General features: G+C 38.2%; 1 protein-coding gene across 5 annotated transcripts in view; it reads right to left on the bottom strand.

The window, feature by feature from the left end:
* Positions 1–19,530, bottom strand: part of PLSCR4 (phospholipid scramblase 4) — a 67,234-nt gene that overhangs the window by 28,212 nt on the left and 19,492 nt on the right. For 3 of the 5 annotated variants that reach the window (XM_025377572.1, XM_025377575.1, XM_025377573.1), the window contains exons 2-3: positions 2,326–2,353; positions 1,059–1,169 (exon numbers count right to left, since the gene is read on the bottom strand). In XM_025377572.1, the coding sequence (XP_025233357.1) occupies positions 1,059–1,169; positions 2,326–2,332 (118 nt within the window). In that variant the 5' untranslated portion in view covers positions 2,333–2,353. Of the gene's footprint in view, positions 1–1,058; positions 1,170–2,325; positions 2,354–4,327; positions 4,373–19,530 lie in introns of all 5 variants that reach the window. The other 2 variants (XM_025377574.1, XM_025377576.1) reach the window with 2 other exon arrangements.

Here is a 19,530-nt window from a genome sequence, read left to right as displayed (position 1 = left end):
CCTTGTCTCTACTGAAAAAAATAATTAGCTGGGTGTGGTGGCGCATGCCTATAATCCCAGCTACTCCGAAGGCTGATGCAGGAGAATCGCTTGAACCTGGAGGCGGAGGTTGTGGTGAGCCAAGATCGCATCATTGCACTCCAGCCTGGGCAACAAGAGCAAAACTCTGTCTCAAAAAAAAAAAAACAAAAAACAAAAAAACCTTTTGCCATTATATTGTACATATCAGGGTTTCTTTTCCCCCTTCAGGGCATAACGCAATGGTTTCTACTTCTAAATATACACTTAAATATATATTTTTTAAAAATATTACTGCAGTATCTACATCATTATGTAAGTCATTAAAATGTATTTAAAGACAATACTAACTGAAACTATTTCCTTGGCCAAAAGTAAGGGCATTTTTAATTTTTAGAATTTTAAACTTGGCCAAATTGTTTTCTAACGATTGAAATATCTCACATTTACACTAGCACTATATAAGTATTCATTCTCCCAAGACATCACCAGTAGTGCATGCAGACTTATAAAAATATTTGCCAGAAAGATAAGCTCCTTAATCAGCACCCATGGCCATTCACTTCCATTTCTCTGCACATCTGCCATGTGTCTCATGCATGCCTCATACCAGATTTTCATGACCCTGTACTTTTGGACATATGATTCTTTCTGCTAGTGATAGTCCTTTCCCCCTTTTCTTTGCTTGTGAAATTTTTATCATGACAGCAAAACTTGACCTCCTTAGTCAGGGCTTTCCTCAAATCCCTCGAAATGTCAGATACTGCCTTCTGTGTCCTTACAACATTCTCTTCATATCTCCATATAGAATGGAGAGAATGTCATCAATATTTACACAACTTCCTTCTAAAAGTCTGTAAATCCTATGGCTATAGGAATATATTCTAACTGACAGATAGTAAACTATGTGGCACCCTATCGGCATCCAATATTTATTTACTTATTAAATCAGTCAATTAATTTGTTAACTTAAAAAACAATTTTAATCATTAGTATGGTTTTTAGGAAAGGAGAATATTCTTTATGAATATTTAACCCACCTGGTACAAAATGAGAATTGTATTCAGGAGGAGCATCAGACCTTGGATCTGGTGGTTTTGTTTGATTTTCCATTTCACCTGCAGGCTGTTCAGGGGCTGTGGGCACTACACCTTCAGGAGAAGAGAGGGAACATGACTTACACAGGAAACAATAATATTATGACAAAATGTATTCTTTTTTTTTTTCTTATTGGTATGCATCAAAAAATATAATCAACTGGAAATACACTGCTATATTTCCTATAAAAAGAATACATCATATATGAGACACTACCTATTAATAAATTTCATGAATTTTCTAACTGAACACATATTTAAAAATAGAACTGAACAATTATATTGTGCTTGTGATCAAAGCAATGAGCTTTTATACCAGTTGTTCAAATGCCCTGATGCTAACTCTTACCTACAAAGTAAATTCCTGGCATAAGAGCAAAAATTATTTTTCCCATTACATAATATGGAGAACACAGGCATTTAGAGAGTGAAGCTGATTTTTTTCCTAATTCTTTTTGGAAAGTGCTGTCTACAAAGATTCACAACGTAACACCATAGACACATAATGGTTTAATAAACAGTGGTGTCACACTTAACTGAATTAGCAATAGTTTAGTCTAGATCTCCAGTGACTCACATTTTCACTGTATTCTTTCTGAAAGCAATCTAGGTCACAGTAATTGCTGCAAGGGAAGTACTGAAGTCAGTTTCATGATGTTGCACCTTGTCTTCTTATTGAGATTAGAGACTAATTTCTCTCTGAGCTTACTACAAAAAAAGCTGAGTTTCCTAAACAACCAGTTGACGTTTATCTCCTAGCAAACAAAAATCCATAAATGTGATTTTTCTCTTATTATGTAAGCTACTAGAAAATACAAGGCCTACTTTCACCCTCCTCTACCAAGGCAGGGCCTTGCCACAGGCTCTTTATTACTACAACCTCTCTTTGCAGAACTGCTTTCATAATCTTGCTTTTTTTTATTACCTAATTTTCCCCACAAACTTCAAAGATTATTCAGTAGATACGTACCCCACTGTAAGTCTCTTTTTAATCTTTTTCTGACAATGATAGGAACGTCTATGTACATAAATAATAAATATATACATACATATATACACACATATATACACAACACACACACATGTATTTATATTCGCCAAATGTTAAACAAAAAAAATCAAAATGAAATAAAGTCCCCCTTTAGGGAAAATAATCACAAAATTCACATTTGAAAATAAAGCATATTCAAATTTATTCACAAAAGCTTACCTGACATTTTGAAGAATTCCAATTAATCCTGAAAAATAAAAAATGTTAATGCCTTTAAAATATATACATAATAAATAGTATTACTACTCAGTGACACAGGTAAGGACTTCTGTAATTTTTTTTTAACCTCCAGTTACTTTACATTTATCCCTTAATTAATTCAACAAATACTTATTGAGCACCTATTATGTACGAGGCACTAAATAGATGTTGAGAGTACAGCAGCAAAGCAGACACTCTGCCGCCTACTGTGCTGCAGTTTATATTGTAGTAGGATGAGATTTTTAAAAACATGTCAAGAAATGTTGAAGTTTAACTTTATAGATAGTACAGTTATGAGGAAAACAATGTAACAGGCTTAAGAGAAATGTGGATGGTTAGTTCTAGGAGAGTCAGGGAAAGCCTGCCTCAGGAAGTGACCTTTGAGCTGTTTGAACTATGAAAAATAAACATTACACTACAATTGTGGGAAGAGAGTTCTAGGAAGATAGGAAATTAGTGCAAAGGGTCAGAGATGGCAGTGAGCTTGAGATATTGATGGGAGGAAAAAAGAAAGCGGTTAGGAGTGACTGGGCCACTGTGAGTGAAGGGAACTGAGGTAAGACATGGAGACAGAGAGGTCTGATCTCATCTGAAGGCCATGGCAAGGTGGTTGGCATTTTCGGTATTTGGTACTGGGAAGTCTGGAGGATTCAGTCAGTGGAGTGATCAGATCTGATCCACACCATACACCGAGAGAAAGAGTAGAAGCAAGGAGCAGTGAGGTCTGGCAGCAGCAATCCAGGTGAGAGCTGACGCCGGCTTAGACAGGGGAGGTGACACTGCAGAGGATTAGGAGTGGTCAGAGGCATGACACAGTTTGGAAAGCAGGGCCTCCAGGAGTTGCTGATGGACTAAGGTAAAGAGAGGAGTGGAAGAGGATTCTGAGTTTTAGCCCAAGGTAACTGAGTTGATGGTGATGCTATTAACAAAACTAGAGAGGAGGATAGTGGGGATGAAGGAGGGTAAAAATTGAAAGTTTAGACTACGACATGTTATGTTTAGGAAGAGACCAAAAGAAGTTAAACATTTAAATTAAAAATATGTATAGGAACATTATGAGAATAACTCAGAGAAGAGGACTAGAAGTTGAGATGAGATTTGAAACAAGGAATGAGGGTGAAGGTAAAATTTTCTGAATTCAATCAGGCAAAAAAAAGTGGCTATTATTGGAGAAGGGAATTTCAGTATATCTGAATTTCTGAGTTCTGAGTAATGACAAATAACAAAAAGAATATCAACAAAGGCTATACTTTACTGAATGCTTATCAAATGTTAGGCAAAGGGGCAAAGGGCCCAATGCTTTTCATATATCTCTGATTATAACAGCTCTCTAATGTGTAAATGGCCAAATCTGCTAAAGGCAAGTGCTTCTAAATCCTAAGCCTATGTACTTTTCTTTTTTTTTTTTTTTTTGCGACGGAGTCTCGCTCTGTCGCCCAGGCTGGAGTGCAGTGGCCGGATCTCAGCTCACTGCAAGCTCCGCCTCCCGGGTTCACGCCATTCTCCTGCCTCAGGCTCCCGAGTAGCTGGGACTACAGGCACCCACCACCGCGCCCAGCTAGTTTTTTGTATTTTTTAGTAGAAACGGGGTTTCACCGTGTTAGCCAGGATGGTCTTGATCTTCTGACCTCGTGATCTGCCCACTTTGGCCTCCCAAAGTGCTGGGATTACAGGCTTGAGCCACAGCGCCCGGCTGCCTATGTACTTTTCAAGATGTGATCATGTTTATAAGAATGCAGAGTCATTTGTGTCGTCCAAGTGCAGTAAAAAAGTATCAAGTTAGAGTAGGTCAAAGAAGCATTCAAACACCGTATGAGGGAGTCATCAATATGGGCACTGAGCTGACTCAATGAAAATTGCCATAGTATGAGCCAGTATGCAGATTCCCAGCTGAAATGATTGTCTTGCCAAGACAATCATTGGGTGAAAGTTTAACCAGTCTTGGACCATCTCCACTCACCTCTGGAGCTGGAGTTTGTTGTACAGTGCCCTATGTGTCTCGAAGCTTAAAAAATATATATTTTTAAAGATATGTATTTATTTTTATATAATATATATTATGTAAAAAGTTTTAAATATATACTTAATATATATTATATACATTTTTACATTTATATGTTAAATACATTAAATAATATTTAAATATAAAATAATACACATAATATATAATTATAAATAATATAAATGTATGTGTGTGTGTATTTATTTATTTATTTATTTATTTATTTTATTTATTTATTTTGGGACATACCAAAAAGTCAGACCCAATTCTGGGCCAGCCAAGGGAGTTCAAGGAGTTAGTCATATTCCCTAATGATGGTAATCCCTGTTGTTGAGGAAAATGACTACAGCTTTCCAGAACTTTAGACACTCCTAGGTATGTACCTGCAAGTGACTCTTGCACATGTACACAGGATATAGACAAGAATGTTCTTGATAACAGTATTCATATTAAAAGGAACGAAAACTTGCCCAATGTCCATCAACAGCAGACTGAATAAATAAATTCTGGTACATTCACATGATATAATACTATACTGTAGTGAAAACAAATTACAGTTGTGCAGGTGGACAGAGATGAATCTCAAAATTACAACACAACAGAAAAAGCAAATCACTGGAGAATACATGTAGTATGATTCCATGTAAGAATGTTCAGTAGCAGGAATTCTAAACAAAGCACTTTATCTGATAAATTTATAGAGGAAAACTTTAACGAAATGTAGGGAATTAAAAACACAAAATTTCAGAAAAGGGTTATGTGTAAAGAAGTGATGAGGGGTGGCTGTTTAGTTGTGGCGCACAAGGAACCCTAAGTTCCTGCCAATATTAAAGTTCTATTAGGGTGCTAAGAACAAGGATTAGTTTTTAAAGGGTATGTACATGTTTAAATATGCATATTTATATGTATGGCATTATTTCACAATAAACATGAACCATTTGACAGTTGTATGTTGAGTGTCAGCTTCTTCCAAGTAATGGTCTGTTGTCACACTATAGGTTACAACCTATCAAGGAGCCACAGTGGAAACTAATTACAAAAGATAATTAAACATCTTAGTGAAAAGAGGCCAAATTATTATATCTAGCTATCTGTCCACCTATCACCTATCTAGCTATCTATAGTGGCAAACTTTTAACAATTGCTGAATCTCAATGAATAAATAAATTTGGACATTAATTTTTAAATATTTAATTTCAAAATAAAACTTGGAAAAAATATAGAATTCTGGACTCCAAACCTGAAGTAGCACCTCTGGGGTCCAGGCCTGGAAATCTTTACCTTTAACACAGTTCCACGTGATCCTTATGATCAGGCATGTCTGAGACTAACTCAATGTAAACAAAAGTAACAGTTCTCAACAATGCCAGGCATTATTAAGTGTTCAAATCTAACTCAAGTAATTGAATAACTTGAAAAAATAAATTAGTAAAATTTTAGAAATATTTAAAGTATTACAAAGCAACTAATCTCAATGAGTTTAAATAAAAGAAAAATACCTACATATTGCCTCACAAGCTTCAGATACTCGAAGTCTGCTTACCTTCCATCTCGTCTGAGCTACTAGTATTTTTTTCTCATCACCCTATATTCTATCCCCTTTCTTATAAAATTTTACAACATAGTTTTAGCCAAAATACTGTGCAAGACAGGATAATTTCCAGTTGGTAGAAGCATGAATGCCAACTTAATCCTCCTTTAATATTCAGTGAATCGCTTCAGATTTCCCTATCACTTAGCAACAACAAAAAGTGCCTTACCTTGAAAAAACTGATTTTTGGCTTTATTGGAAAACTGAGCTGTATCTCCATAACAGTTCAGTATTACAAAGTCTGGAGAGCTGTTAATTGCAGAGGCCTTGGTATTTTAGGGGCATGATATGCATACAGGGGAATCTGGGCTGCCTGGAATGTAATTAAGAGAGAAAGAAGACATGGGCTAGACAGGACAAGGTTGGTGAGATTGAGGTTTGCTGCCTTGCAAGGCAGCCCTGATATCTTAAATTGCATCCTATAGCAAAAGTGCTGTATCTTACTATATGCTATTAAATGGATATCACTTGCAGCACCCAACAAGCGCAGCTGTGTTATATGCTTGCTTGTCAATTTCACCATTGTAAACAGTGACACACTCTCAGAACTCAATAAAACCACAAGTTCTAGAACTCACACCAGGGGTATTTGAAAATTCAATCACAAAACTCAAAAGGAGGATTAGATCTTTACAGTAGAGTATTTACTGGAAGCTGTCCTGGCCTCTCCACAAGGGAGGCTCTGGGCAGTGAGAATCTCCAGGCACAAGGCTTGGAAATGGCATATGCATTCTAAAACTCTGGGTCATGTCTGTCTCCAGTGCCTTTAACCCTGCGAGGATAAAAGAAAGCAGATCAATGAACAACTCCTTCTGCTTCTTAGCAGGGACAAGAAAAATATCTCGCTCCTGCAAAGTCCTATATCAGCTACCATGATATCTCTTTTGTGTTTATTATGTAACTGATAGGAGATTATATTCTTTGTCCATCTTAATCTTCCCTTAAGAATACCCGGAGAAAAGCAGAAGATTGTGTGACTACAAATAGTGTATTCCAGCACACTTCAGACAGTATGGACAGTGGTCCAGAGTGTGGGTTCAAATCTCAGGTCTTTTTCTGATCGCTGTGTAATCTTGAGTGACTGATCTGTTCTTAGGTTATCCTGTTAATCATGGGGATGACGATGGCTGGATCAACCTCACAGAAATATTGTGAAGACTAAAACAATTACATTTGTATAGCACTTAAAACAGTGCCTACCATATAAAAAAATCTTCAATAAACTTGCATTATTACTACTATTTCACTAGTAAGACATACTAACTGATGAAGAGACCAAGAATAAATGTGTGTGTTTAATAGTGGTATTGAAAAAAAAAAAAAAAAAAAGCCGTCTGCCAGTCAGCAACTCAGCACATATTACTGAGCATCCATATGTAAGATTCTACTCTGGGTTCTGAGCTGACACCACTAATTCCCATCTTCTATATCCAGTAATGTTCTAGCAAATGGGATTTCATGAGCACTGTTTGTAACGAATTACAAAGTCGAAGGAGTGGGGAGAAAAAAAAAATGGAGACATTGCCAAAGGGCTTTTCCTATTTGCAGCTAAATGAAAGACAAATGAGTTAGGGTACACCTTAAGTGGCTACAAAATTTGCTTTCAGTTCAGGATAGTGACATTACCTATATTATGCAGACGATGGATGTCCTTTAGTAAACTTTAAAAAGATCAGAAAATTAAGATTATGTTAATGGCATATTCCAAAAATTAAAATAATATAGTGTTCATTATATCAACATATAAATATTAAGGTTTTTAAAAATAATTTTGTACTGTGAAAATTGAATATTTGTTTATACAGTACTTCATGGTATAAGATGCAACTGAGCTAATATATGTGTAAGTAATTAGAAGTAATAAAACATTTTATTTATAAGAAAGTCTTTAGGAAACTAAATAAAAATATAAATATTCTTTAAATGTTTAAATTTTATAAACCCTCTAATGTATCACAAGTATCTAGGCTGGGTGAATATAAGTGCTAATAGGTCTAAGAAAATGTATACACCTTGCTTTAAAAAGAAGTATCTACTAGACGTTGCTAAATGTCTGATGTATTGATTATTTTCTTCTGTCTCTATAGAAAGTGATAGCTAATCAATTTTAGTTGTTACATGTAACATAATACTGCATAAAAGAGAATTATTCTGGTCTTTGCCCTGGGTTCTGGGAAAGCAACTTCTAAACTCTTAGAATTTGCAAGTAATAGCAGTGTTTCTGTTTTTCTTGGTGGGTCCTTGGACCATACCTGAGATTTTGCTAAGGTGACAACATAATAGGGAGGCCGATCATGCCAGAAAGAATCATGATGTGATTAGAGAACTGGAGCTTTGAGTAATGTCATATTTGCCTGACCTCCAGGGAGGTGGGGGCCTTGAGACTGCGTTCAGTCCATGAAGCCAATAATTCAAGTAATCATGCCAGTGTAATGAAATCCCAATAAAAAACCTGACTCTAGTTAGCTTCCTGGTTGGTAAACACATCAATGTACTGGGAGTGTGATGAATCCTAACCCCACAGAGAGAAGGCATGAAAGCTTTGTGTTCATGACCCTCCTAGGCCTCACCCCATGGATCTCCTCAACTGACTGGTCCTGATTTTTATTGTTTATAATAAAACTTTAATCGTAAGTAGAGCACTTTCTTGAGTTCTGTGAGTCATTCTAGGAAATGATCAAACCTGAGGGGTTGATGGGAACACCTGAATTTGTAGCTAGTTGGTCAGAAGTGTGGGTGGCCCGGAGATCCTCAAACTTGTCTTAAGTGAAGGCAGTCTTGTTAGGAAGGAGGCCCCTAAGCCTGTGGACTTGCAAACTCTGGGTGTTTAGAGTCAGAATGAATTGCAATACTGTACTTAGATTGCTAAAAATAGTAATAATAATAATAATAATAGTGATTGTGTAATGGTTACAATGGTACACACACATACATACATATCTCTGATTACAAAAGTAGTATGTTTTCATTTTTAGAAAATCAAGAAATAAAAGTATAAAAATGTGACTATACCCTTAATTCAACTTTCTCAAAATAATTATTCTTAAAATTTTGGTGGATTTCCTGTGTGCATGTGTGCAGGTTTATGTTTCTATGTGTATGCATGCAGGGATAATAATAAAAATTCTTAAAAACATATTGTGAACTGATCACATTCCTCCCTGGAAAGTGGCCCAAGGGGAGATCATATTTAGAAAGGGATTGCTGGGGTCTTTGCCATCCTACTATGGCTCAACAAAGTCACTGGACCCAAAAGGAAATACTATTGTCTTTTTGTTGCTTGGAGGTGTTACTGTGTAACAGAGAGAGTGAGGAGGAGCAGAAGAGGTGGGACAGTGGAGAGGGAGTCTCCTAGTAAGGACACTGAGAGAGGGAAAGAAGGAGAGGGACAGGAGGAAGAAAATTCACAGCAGTAAAAGAGTAAACAGTTTTAAAGAGGTAAGAACTTTAAAAAGAATTAAATTGGATTGACGCTTCAGCTAGAAGATAAGCTCCATAAGGGAAGAAATTTAAAACATGTTTTAATGGTGTAGTCTTTTGTTATTATTTTTCCTTTTTTAACTTTTATTTTAGGTTCAGGGTGAATGAGTGCAGGTTTGTTACATGGCTAAATTATGTGTCAATGGGATTTGGTGTACAAACGACTTCATCACCCACGTAATGAGCACAGTAACTGACAGGTAGTTTTTCAACCCTTACCCTCCTCCCACCCTCTGCCCTCAAGAAGGCATTGGTGTCAATTGTCCTCCTCATTGTATCCATGTGTACTCAATGTTTAGCTCCTACTATAAGTGAGAAGATACAGTATTTGCTTTTCTGTTCTTGTGTTAATTCCCTTAGGATGATGGCCTCCAGCTGCATCCATGTTGCTACACAGGACATGATTCCCTTCTTTTTTAAGGCTGCACAGTATTTCATGGAGTATATGTACCATATATTCTTTATCCAGTACATCACTGACGGGCAACTAAGTTGATTTCATGTTGTTGCCATTATGCTGCAGTGAATATAGACATGTATGTATCTTTTTGGTAGAACAATTTATATTCGTTTTGGTATGTACCCAGTAATGGGACTGCAGGGTCAAGTGCTAGTTCTGTTTTCAGTTCTATTATAATCTCCAAACTGCTTTCCATAGTGGATGAACTAATTGACATTCCCACCAGCAGTGTATAAGCATTCCTTTTTCTCTGTAACTTCACCAACATCTATTATTTTCTGACATTTTAATAATAGCCATTCTGACTGGTATGAGATAGTATATCATTGTGGTTTTGATTTTCATTTCTTTGATGGTTACTGATGTTGACCCTGTTTTCTTATGCTTATTGACCACGTTTATGTCTTCTTTTTAAAAATGTCTATTCGTGACCTTTGCCGATTTTTTAATGGGGTTTTTGTTGATTTGTTTAAATTGCTTATAGATTCTGAATATCTGACCTTTGTCAGATGCTTAGTATGTGAATATTTTCTCCTGTTCTGTAGGTTGTTTATTTACTCTGTTGATAAGAAATACTATTCTTTTACTCTGCAAAAGCTATTTGGTTTAATTAGGTCCCACTTGTCTATTTTTGTTTTAGTTGCAATTGCTTTTGGAGACTTCATCACAACATATTTGCCAAGGCCTATGTCCAGAATGGTATGTCCTAGGTTTTCTTCTAGGGCTTTTATAGTTTTAGGTCTTACATTTAAGTCTAATCCATCTCGAGTTGATTTTTGTATATAATGAAAGGAAGGTGTCCAGTTACAATCTTCTGCATATGGTTAGCCAGTTATCCCTGCACCTTTTATTGAACAGGAAGTCTTTCCCCATTGCTTGGTATTGTTGACTTTGTTAAAAATCAGATGGTTGTAAGTGTATAGCTTTATTTCTGTTCTATTGTTCTATATGTCTGTTTTTTGTACTAGTATCATGTTGTTTTGGTTTCTGTGGCCTTATAATATAGTTTGAAATCAGATAGTGTGACGCCTCTGGCTTTCTTCTTTTTGTTTAGGATCGCTTTGACTATTTGGGCTCCTTTTGTTCCATATGAATTTCAGAATCACTTCTTTCTAATTCTGTGAAAAATGACATTGGTAGTTTGATAGGAATACCATTTAATCTGTACATTGCTTTGGGCAGTAGAGCCATTTTAATGGTATTGATTCTTCATATCCATGGGCATGGAATGTTTCTCCATGTTTTTATGTTATCTCTGATTTCTTTCAGCAGTGTTTTGTAATTCTCATTGTAGAAATCTTTCACCTCCCTGGTAAGCTGTATTCCTAGATATTTTGTTCTTTTTGTAGCTATTGTGTATGGTGTTTCATTCTTGATTTGGTTCCTGGTTTGGCCACTACTGGTGTATAGAAATGATACTGATTGTTGTACACTGATTTTGTACATTGAAACTTTACCAGAGTTCTTTGTCAGTTCTAGGAGCCTTTGGGCAGAGACTATGGAAGTTTCTAGGTACAGAATCATATCATCTGTGAAGATGGTTTGACTTCCTCTCTTCCAATTTGGAGTACACAGAGTCATGTCTGCATATGGTAGGTACCCAATAAATAATGCCTAATGAGGTTTTTTTACTGTGTACAAACTTATGCTACATCTTTTAAGAAAATCTACATTAGAAGCTTGAATTTTGCTTCCACATCTCTGGACATGCTTTCATTTCCCCGTATTTGACTGCCTATAAATTCTGGATGATGATGTACCACAAGATTGATGAAGTTTACATACATCAATTTCTTTGGCAAAAACAAGGCTTTATATTTTTAAGTTTCATTTATTTAAAAGCTTTTTTATCATTAGTTAATTTACATGGGAGACAGTTCCTTTGAATTTACAAATTTTGTCACTTTTGCATTTATCTATATTATTTCATTGTGCTGCTGCTTATAATATAGATTACAAAATATAATTCTCTTGGCCAAATACTATCTTGGGAACACTGCTATGTAGAAGTAACTGAATACATTAAATTATTTATAACAGTAAATCACAGCACTAGAAAAGGTAGGTAAAACAGTCATATTTCAAAATTTTTGAACAGATAACTGTTGTTACATTTCAATTTAAAGCTAACTTGAATGGGGCCCAACAGAAAATGGAGATTCTTAAAAATGAAAATTTCTAATATTTTTAGTGAAGTTTTAAGGCATTTTTTAAAGGAGTAGCTGGCTATAAAGATGTTAAGGATTACCTACTGATTGTGACTCCAAATGACCTGCTACATTTTAAACTCTCAGTTTCTTTAAGTTTTAGATATGAATTACTAAACATCTATGATGTGCCAGGAACTTCATATATGTTGACAGAGGTGAATTATTATGGTTTCATTATACAGGCCAGGAAACAGAAGTTCACAGAGTTTAAGCAACCCATTCAAGGTTATAACTCTATAACCTGGAAACTATGGGTCAAAAAACCAGCATCAGAGGCCAACTTAGTATTCTACAAAACAAATCCTACTGAAAGTTACCTTCTATATACTTGCTGCCTTCTCCTTCATACCCCCTCACCCTCACGGTGCTTTCAAACTATCAAGCACGTCTCACTACTATACCCTATAATAGGAAAGTAGGCTGTTCTGCTGTGTTCTTTTTCAAATTCTACTTGGTAAAGGTTTTGAAATATATTTATAGTCTGAAGAGAAATTACCCATGAACTAAAAAACCCAAAAAACATAATAGGTCATATGTTCCAGTTATGGATAAGATGCAGTAAACAGATACCAACCTGTCTCTCCCACTAAATACAATTAATTAACCTAAACAGAACGAATGAACAGCTATTTGAAGACCCTGGAAATTAAAAAGTAGCAAGAACATGGGACAGAAGACCAGAAAAAGTACAATCAAACCAGAGTAAGCTTCATATTTTTCTCTGGTTTCCCCGGCCCAATAGTGGTTCAAGGCATCCTGAAACGTAGTAGTAGACACCAGATGCAGAGACAGCTCCAGGAGAAGCCCTCTACTTCTGGCTCGAGCAGGGGAATGAGCATCCCTGAAGTTCAAAAAGTGTTGGAAAATTCACGGTTTTTTTGTTTGTTTGTTTGTTTGTTTTACTTTTTTACTTTCTCCATTCTGTCATGTCCCTGATCCTGGAAGTCTCACTGTGGAGAAAGCAGTAATTTTATCAGAGAAGGCCTGCAGGAGTGGAAAACACTAAAGGAGAGAAATCTTCCTCTTAACATAAGGAGCTGTGGCTCCAAAAGAATGGGGTGCACCTTGTCACATGTTTACTCTCTGCCTTCCTGTGATTTGGCCTTGAATGCAAATGAATTTGAGGGACACACAGAGATGAAAAGGGAAATAAAACCTCATTTTTTCTGGCTGAAAAACAAAATAGAAGAGACCCAGAAAACTGGTAAGTAGCAAGGAGATCATGAAGAAGATGCAGCTTGGGATTGTCCCTATAAAGTTGTTTATGAACTCCTCAGCTAATCCAGGAGTAATGAATGCATGGATCTGATCCTAAACATCTGATCCTAACAAAGACTTTAGAACTTAAATAAAGGAGATGACTGCTCAGGTCTCAGACTGGCCAAGGGTTGTGCACACACTAAAGAGATCTAAATATCATGGCAAAGACTTTCAATATTAAATTAACTGACATTGAAATCATAACTCACAAAAGGCTGGCCAGAACTTTTGGCCTCAATCCAAGTGGATCAACTGCCTGCCAAAATATTTAGAAAATCAATTAGCTCCATGGCATTTCGGTAAGACTCAGAATCTCATAAAATAATACGCAAAATGACTACAACACAATATAAAATTATAGTTCAAAAAGAACCAGAAAAACCTCCACTGATGTGGAAAAAGAAAATCAAAAGATGATGATATGGTTCAGCTCTGTGTCCCCACCCAAATCTCATGCTGAAATGTCACCCTCAATGCTGGAGGTTGGGCCTGGTGGGAGGTGATTGGGTCATGGGGGTGGTTTCTAATGGTTTAGCACCATCTCCCTAGAGCTGTTCTTGCGATAAGAGTTCTCATGATATTTAGTTGTTTAAACGTGTATGGCATCTCTCCCATCTCTCTTTTCCACCTGCTCTAGCCATGTGAAGTTCTAGCTCCCCATTTTCCTTCTGTCATGATTGTAAGTTTCCTGAGGCCTCCCCAGAAGCCAAGCAGACTGCCAGCTTCGGGCTTCCTGTACAGCTTGTGGAACTGTAAACCAATTAAACTCTTTTCTTTGTAAATTACCCAGTCTCAGGTATTCCTTTACAGCAGTGCAAGAATGGACTAATACAGAAAATTGGCACCAAGGAGTGGGGTATTGCTATAAAGATACCTGAAAATGTGTAAGCAACTTTGGAACTGGGTAACAGGCAGAGGCTGGAACAGCTTGAAGGGCACAGAAGAAAACAGGAAGATGAGGGAAACATTGAAACTTCCTAGAGACTTGTTAAATTGTTGTGACCAAATTGTTGATAGTAATATGAACAATGAAGTCCAGGCTGATGCAGTCTCAGAGGGAAATGACAGACTTCGTATTAGTAGCTAGAGCAAAGGTATTTCTGTTCCTTAACGAAGCAATTGGTTACGTCGTGCCCTGCCCTAGAGATCTGTGAGACTTTGAACTTGGAAATTATGATTTCGGGTATCTGGCAGCAGAAATTTCTAAGCAGCAAAACATCAAGATGTGGCCTGCTTCTAATAACCTGTGCTCATACGCGTGAGCAAAGAAATGACCTAAAACTGGAACTTATATTTAAAAGGGAAGCAGAGCATAAAAGTTTGGAAAATTTGCAGCCCAGCCATGCAGTAGAAAAGAAAAACTCATTTTCATTGGAGGAATTCAAGCAATCTTGAGAAATTTACATAACTGGAAAGAAAGAAATTGCTCCTAGCCAAGACAATGGGAAAAAATGCCTTGAATGCATTTCAGAGACCTTTGAGGCAGCCCCTCCCATCATAGGACTGGAGGCTTAGGAGCCAAGAATGGTTTCCTGGGCCAGGGGCAGGGCCCTGCCATGTTGCACAACCTCAGGACACTACTCCCTGCGTCCCAGCTGGGGACTTCTATCCGCGGCTAACAGGGCACTGGATGCAGCTTAGGCTGCTGCTTCAGAGGGTGGAAACCATTAAGCATTGGTGGTTTCCATGTAGTGTTAAGCCTGCAGGTACACAGAGTGTAAGAGCTGAGGCTTGGGAACCTCTGCCTAGATTTCAGAGGATGTATGGAAAAACCTGGATGTACAGGCATAAGCCTGCTAAAGAGGGAGAGCCTCATGGAGAAACTCTCCTACAGCAGTGTGGAGGGCAAACGTGGGTTGGAGTCCCCACACAGAGTCCCCATTGTGGCACTGCCTAGTGTAGCTGTGAGAATAGGGCCACCATCCTTCAGGCTCCAGAATGGTAGAGCTACCAGCAGCTTGCAGCCTTCACCCAGAAGAGCCATAGACACTCAATATCAGCCCATGAGAGCAGCCATGGCCACAAAGGTGGAACTGCCCAAGACTTTGAGAGCCTACCACTTGCATCAGTGTGCCCTGGATGTGAGACATGAAGTTAAAAGAGATTATGTTGGAGATTCAACATTTAATGACTACTCTGCTGGGTTTTGGACTTGGACTTACATGGGGCGTGCAGCCTTTCTTTCAGCTGACTTCTCCTTTGGAACAGGAGTATTTACCCAATTGCTGTACCCTCATTACCCTCATTGTATTTTGGGAATAACTTTTTTTTATTTAAAAAGAAAAAACAAACAAACAGGCTCATAGGCAGAAGGGACTAGCCTTCTCTCAGATGAGACTTTGGACAGTGGACTTTTGAGTTAATGCTGGAATAAGTTAAGACTTTGGGGACTGTTGTGAAGGCACAATTTTATTTTGAAATGTAAGAAGGACATGATTTGGGGGGGTAGCCAGGAACAGAATAATATGGTTGGGATCTGTGTCCCTGCCCAAATGTCCTGTTGAAATGCAATCTCCAATGCTGGACACGGGGCCTCGTTGTAGGTTATTGGGTCATGGGGGCAATTTCTAATGGTTTAGCACCACCATACCCCCAGTGCTGTTCTTATGATAACAGTTCTCATGAGATCTGGTTGTTTAAATGTTTGTGACACCTCTCCACTCTCTCTTTTCCTCCTGCTCTGGCCATGCGAACTGATAGATCCCTGTTTGCCTTTTCCCTGATTGTAAGTTTTCTGAGGTCTCCTTAAAAGCCAGAAAATGGCCAGCATCATGCTCCTATACAGCCAGTAGAACCATCAGCCAATTAAACCTCTTTTCCCAGTCTCAAGTATTTCTTTACAGCAGTGCAAGAACATACTAATAGAGATGTCAATGCCAAGATAACAAAGATGTTGGAATTACCTGACAACTTAAAGCATCTGTTTTTAAGATGCTTTAAGAAAAACTGGGTTGGCAGTAAAGAGGAAAGATTGAAAGTCTCAGCAAAGAAATAAAAGCAATAAAGGAGCAAATGGAAATTTTAGAACTAAAAAGTAGAGTAACGAAAATTTAAAATTCACTGAATGGATTCAATAAAAAATGCAGACTACAAGGACAGTTACTGAGCTTAATAACAGATCAACAGAATTATCCAGTCTGAAGAACAGAGAGGAAAATTATTAAATTAAAAAATGAACTAAATTTACGGGTCAGTGGGATAATACCAAAGGTTAACATTACTGGTATCAGAGTATTAGAAGAATAGGAAAAAAAATAGTGCAGAAAATATATTGGAAGAATAATGGTTGAAAACTTTCTTGATTTTGCAAATGATATAAACAAACAAATATGTAAAGCTCAGTGAATCCCTGACAAGATAAACTAAAACTATCCACTACAAGACTTATCATAATGAAATAGCTACGAACTAAAAAGATAAAGTTAAAATCCTGAAAACAGGCAGAGAAAACTAATACATTAACTAGATAAGGTTTAAAAATTAGACTGACCATCAGTTTCTCATCAGAAAATCCAGAAGGGAAGATGGCCGAATAGGAACAGCTCCAGTCTCCAACTCCCAGCGCGAGCGACACAGAAGACAGGTGATTTCTGCATTTTCAACTGAGGTACTAGGTTCATCTCACTAGGGAGTGCAGGACAGTCGGTGCTGGTCAGCTGCTGTAGCCTGACCAGCCAGAGCTGAAGCAGGGCGAGGCATCCCCTCACCTGAGAAGCACAAGGGGGAAGGGAATCTCTTTTCCTAGCCAGGGGAACTGAGACACACAACACCTGGAAAATCGGGTAACTCCCACCCCAATACTGCGCTCTACCAAGGATCTTAGCAAACGGGCACACCAGGAGATTATATCCCACACCTGGCCGGGAGGGTCCCATGCCCACGGAGCCTCCCTCATTGCTAGCACAGCAGTCTGCGATCTCCTGGCAAGGCAGCAGCGAGGCTGGGGGAGGGGCGCCCACTATTGCTGAGGCTTAAGTAGATAAACAAAGCAGCTGGGAAGCTCAAACTGGGTGGAGCTCACAGCAGCTCAAGGAGTCCTGCCTGTCTCTGTAGACTCCACCTCTGGGGACAGAGCACAGCTAAACAACAACAACAACAACAACAACAAAAAGCAGCTGAAACCTCTGCAGATGCAAACGACTCTGTCTGACAGCTTTGAAGAGAGCAGTGGATCTCCCAACACAGAGGCTGAGATCTGAGAACGGACAGACTGTCTGCTCAAGTGGGTCCCTGACCCCTGAGTAGCCTAACTGGGAGACATCCCCCACTAGGGGCAGACTGACACCCCACACCTCACACGGTGGAGTACACCCCTGAGAGGAAGCTTCTAAAGCAAGAATCAGACAGGTACACTCGCTGTTCAGCAATATTCTATCTTCTGCAGCCTCTGCTGCTCATACCCAGGCAAACAGGGTCTGGAGTGGACCTCAAGCAATCTCCAACAGACCTACAGCTGAGGGTCCTGACTGTTAGAAGGAAAACTAACAAACAGGAAGGACACCCACACCAAAACCCCATTAGTATGTCACTATCATCAAAGACCAGAGGCAGATAAAACCACAAAGATGGGGAAAAAGCAGGGCAGAAAAGCTGGAAATTCAAAAAATAAGAGGGCATCGCCCCCTGCAAAGGAACGCAGCTCAACGCCAGCAATGGATCAAAGCTGGATGGAGAATGACTTTGACGAGATGAGAGAAGAAGGCTCCAGTCCATCAAACTTCTCAGAGCTAAAGGAGGAATTACGTACCCAGCGCAAAGAAACTAAAAATCTTGAAAAAAGAGTGGAAGAATTGATAACTAGAATAATTAATGCAGAGAAGGCCATAAACGAATTGACAGAGATGAAAACCATGACACGAGAAATATGTGACAAATGCACAAGCTTCAGTAACTGACTCGATCAACTGGAAGAAAGAGTATCAGCGATTGAGGATCAAATGAATGAAATGAAGCGAGAAGAGAAACCTAAAGAAAAAAGAAGAAAAAGAAATGAACAAAGCCTGCAAGAAGTATGGGATTATGTAAAAAGACCAAATCTACCTGAAAGTGAGGGGGAAACCAAATCTGCCTGAAAGTGAGGGGGAAACTGGAACCAAGTTGGAAAACACTCTTCAGGATATCATCCAGGAGAACTTCCCCAACCTAGTAGGGCAGGCCAACATTCAAATTCAGGAAATACAGAGAATGCCACAAAGATACTCCTTGAGAAGAGCAACTCCAAGACACATAATTGCCAGATTCACCAAAGTTGAAATGAAGGAAAAAATCTTAAGGGCAGCCAGAGAGAAAGGTCGGGTTACCCACAAAGGGAAGCCCATCAGACTCACAGCAGATCTCTCCGCAGAAACTCTACAAGCCAGAAGAGAGTGAGGGCCAATGTTCAACATTCTTAAAGAAAAGAATTTTAAACCCAGAATTTCATATCCAGCCAAACTAAGTTTCATAAGTGAAGGAGAAATAAAATCCTTTACAGATAAGCAAATGCTTAGAGATTTTGTCACCACTAGGCCTGCCTTACAAGAGACCCTGAAGGAAGCAGTAAACATGGAAAGGAAAAACTGGTACCAGCCATTGCAAAAACATGCTAAAATGTAAAGACCATCGAGGCTAGGAAGAAACTGCATCAACTAACGAGCAAAATAACCAGTTCATATCATAATGGCAGGATCAAGTTCACACATACCAATCTTAACCTTAAATGTAAATGGACTAAATGCTCCAATTAAAAGACACAGACTGGCAAACTGGATAAAGAGTCAAGACCCATCAGTTTGCTGTATTCAGAAGACCCATCTCACATGCAGAGACACACATAGACTCAAAATAAAGGGATGGAGGAAGATCTACCAAGTAAATGGAAAACAAAAAAAAGCAGGGGTTGCAATACTAGTCTCTGATAAAACAGACTTTAAACCATCAAAGATCAAAAGAGACAAAGAAGGCCATTACATAATGGTAAAGGGATCAATTCAACAAGAAGAGCTAACTATCCTAAATATATATGCACCCAATACAGGAGCACCCAGATTCATAAAGCAAGTCCTTAGAGACTTACAAAGAGACTTAGACTCCCATACAATAATAATGGGAGACTTCAACACTCCACTGTCAACATTAGACAGATCAACGAGACAGAAAGTTAACAAGGATATTCAGGAAT

This window comes from Theropithecus gelada, chromosome 2, assembly GCF_003255815.1.
Source record: "Theropithecus gelada isolate Dixy chromosome 2, Tgel_1.0, whole genome shotgun sequence".
NCBI classification, from domain to species: domain Eukaryota; kingdom Metazoa; phylum Chordata; class Mammalia; order Primates; family Cercopithecidae; genus Theropithecus; species Theropithecus gelada.
This window is presented reverse-complemented; position numbering and strand designations above follow the sequence as displayed.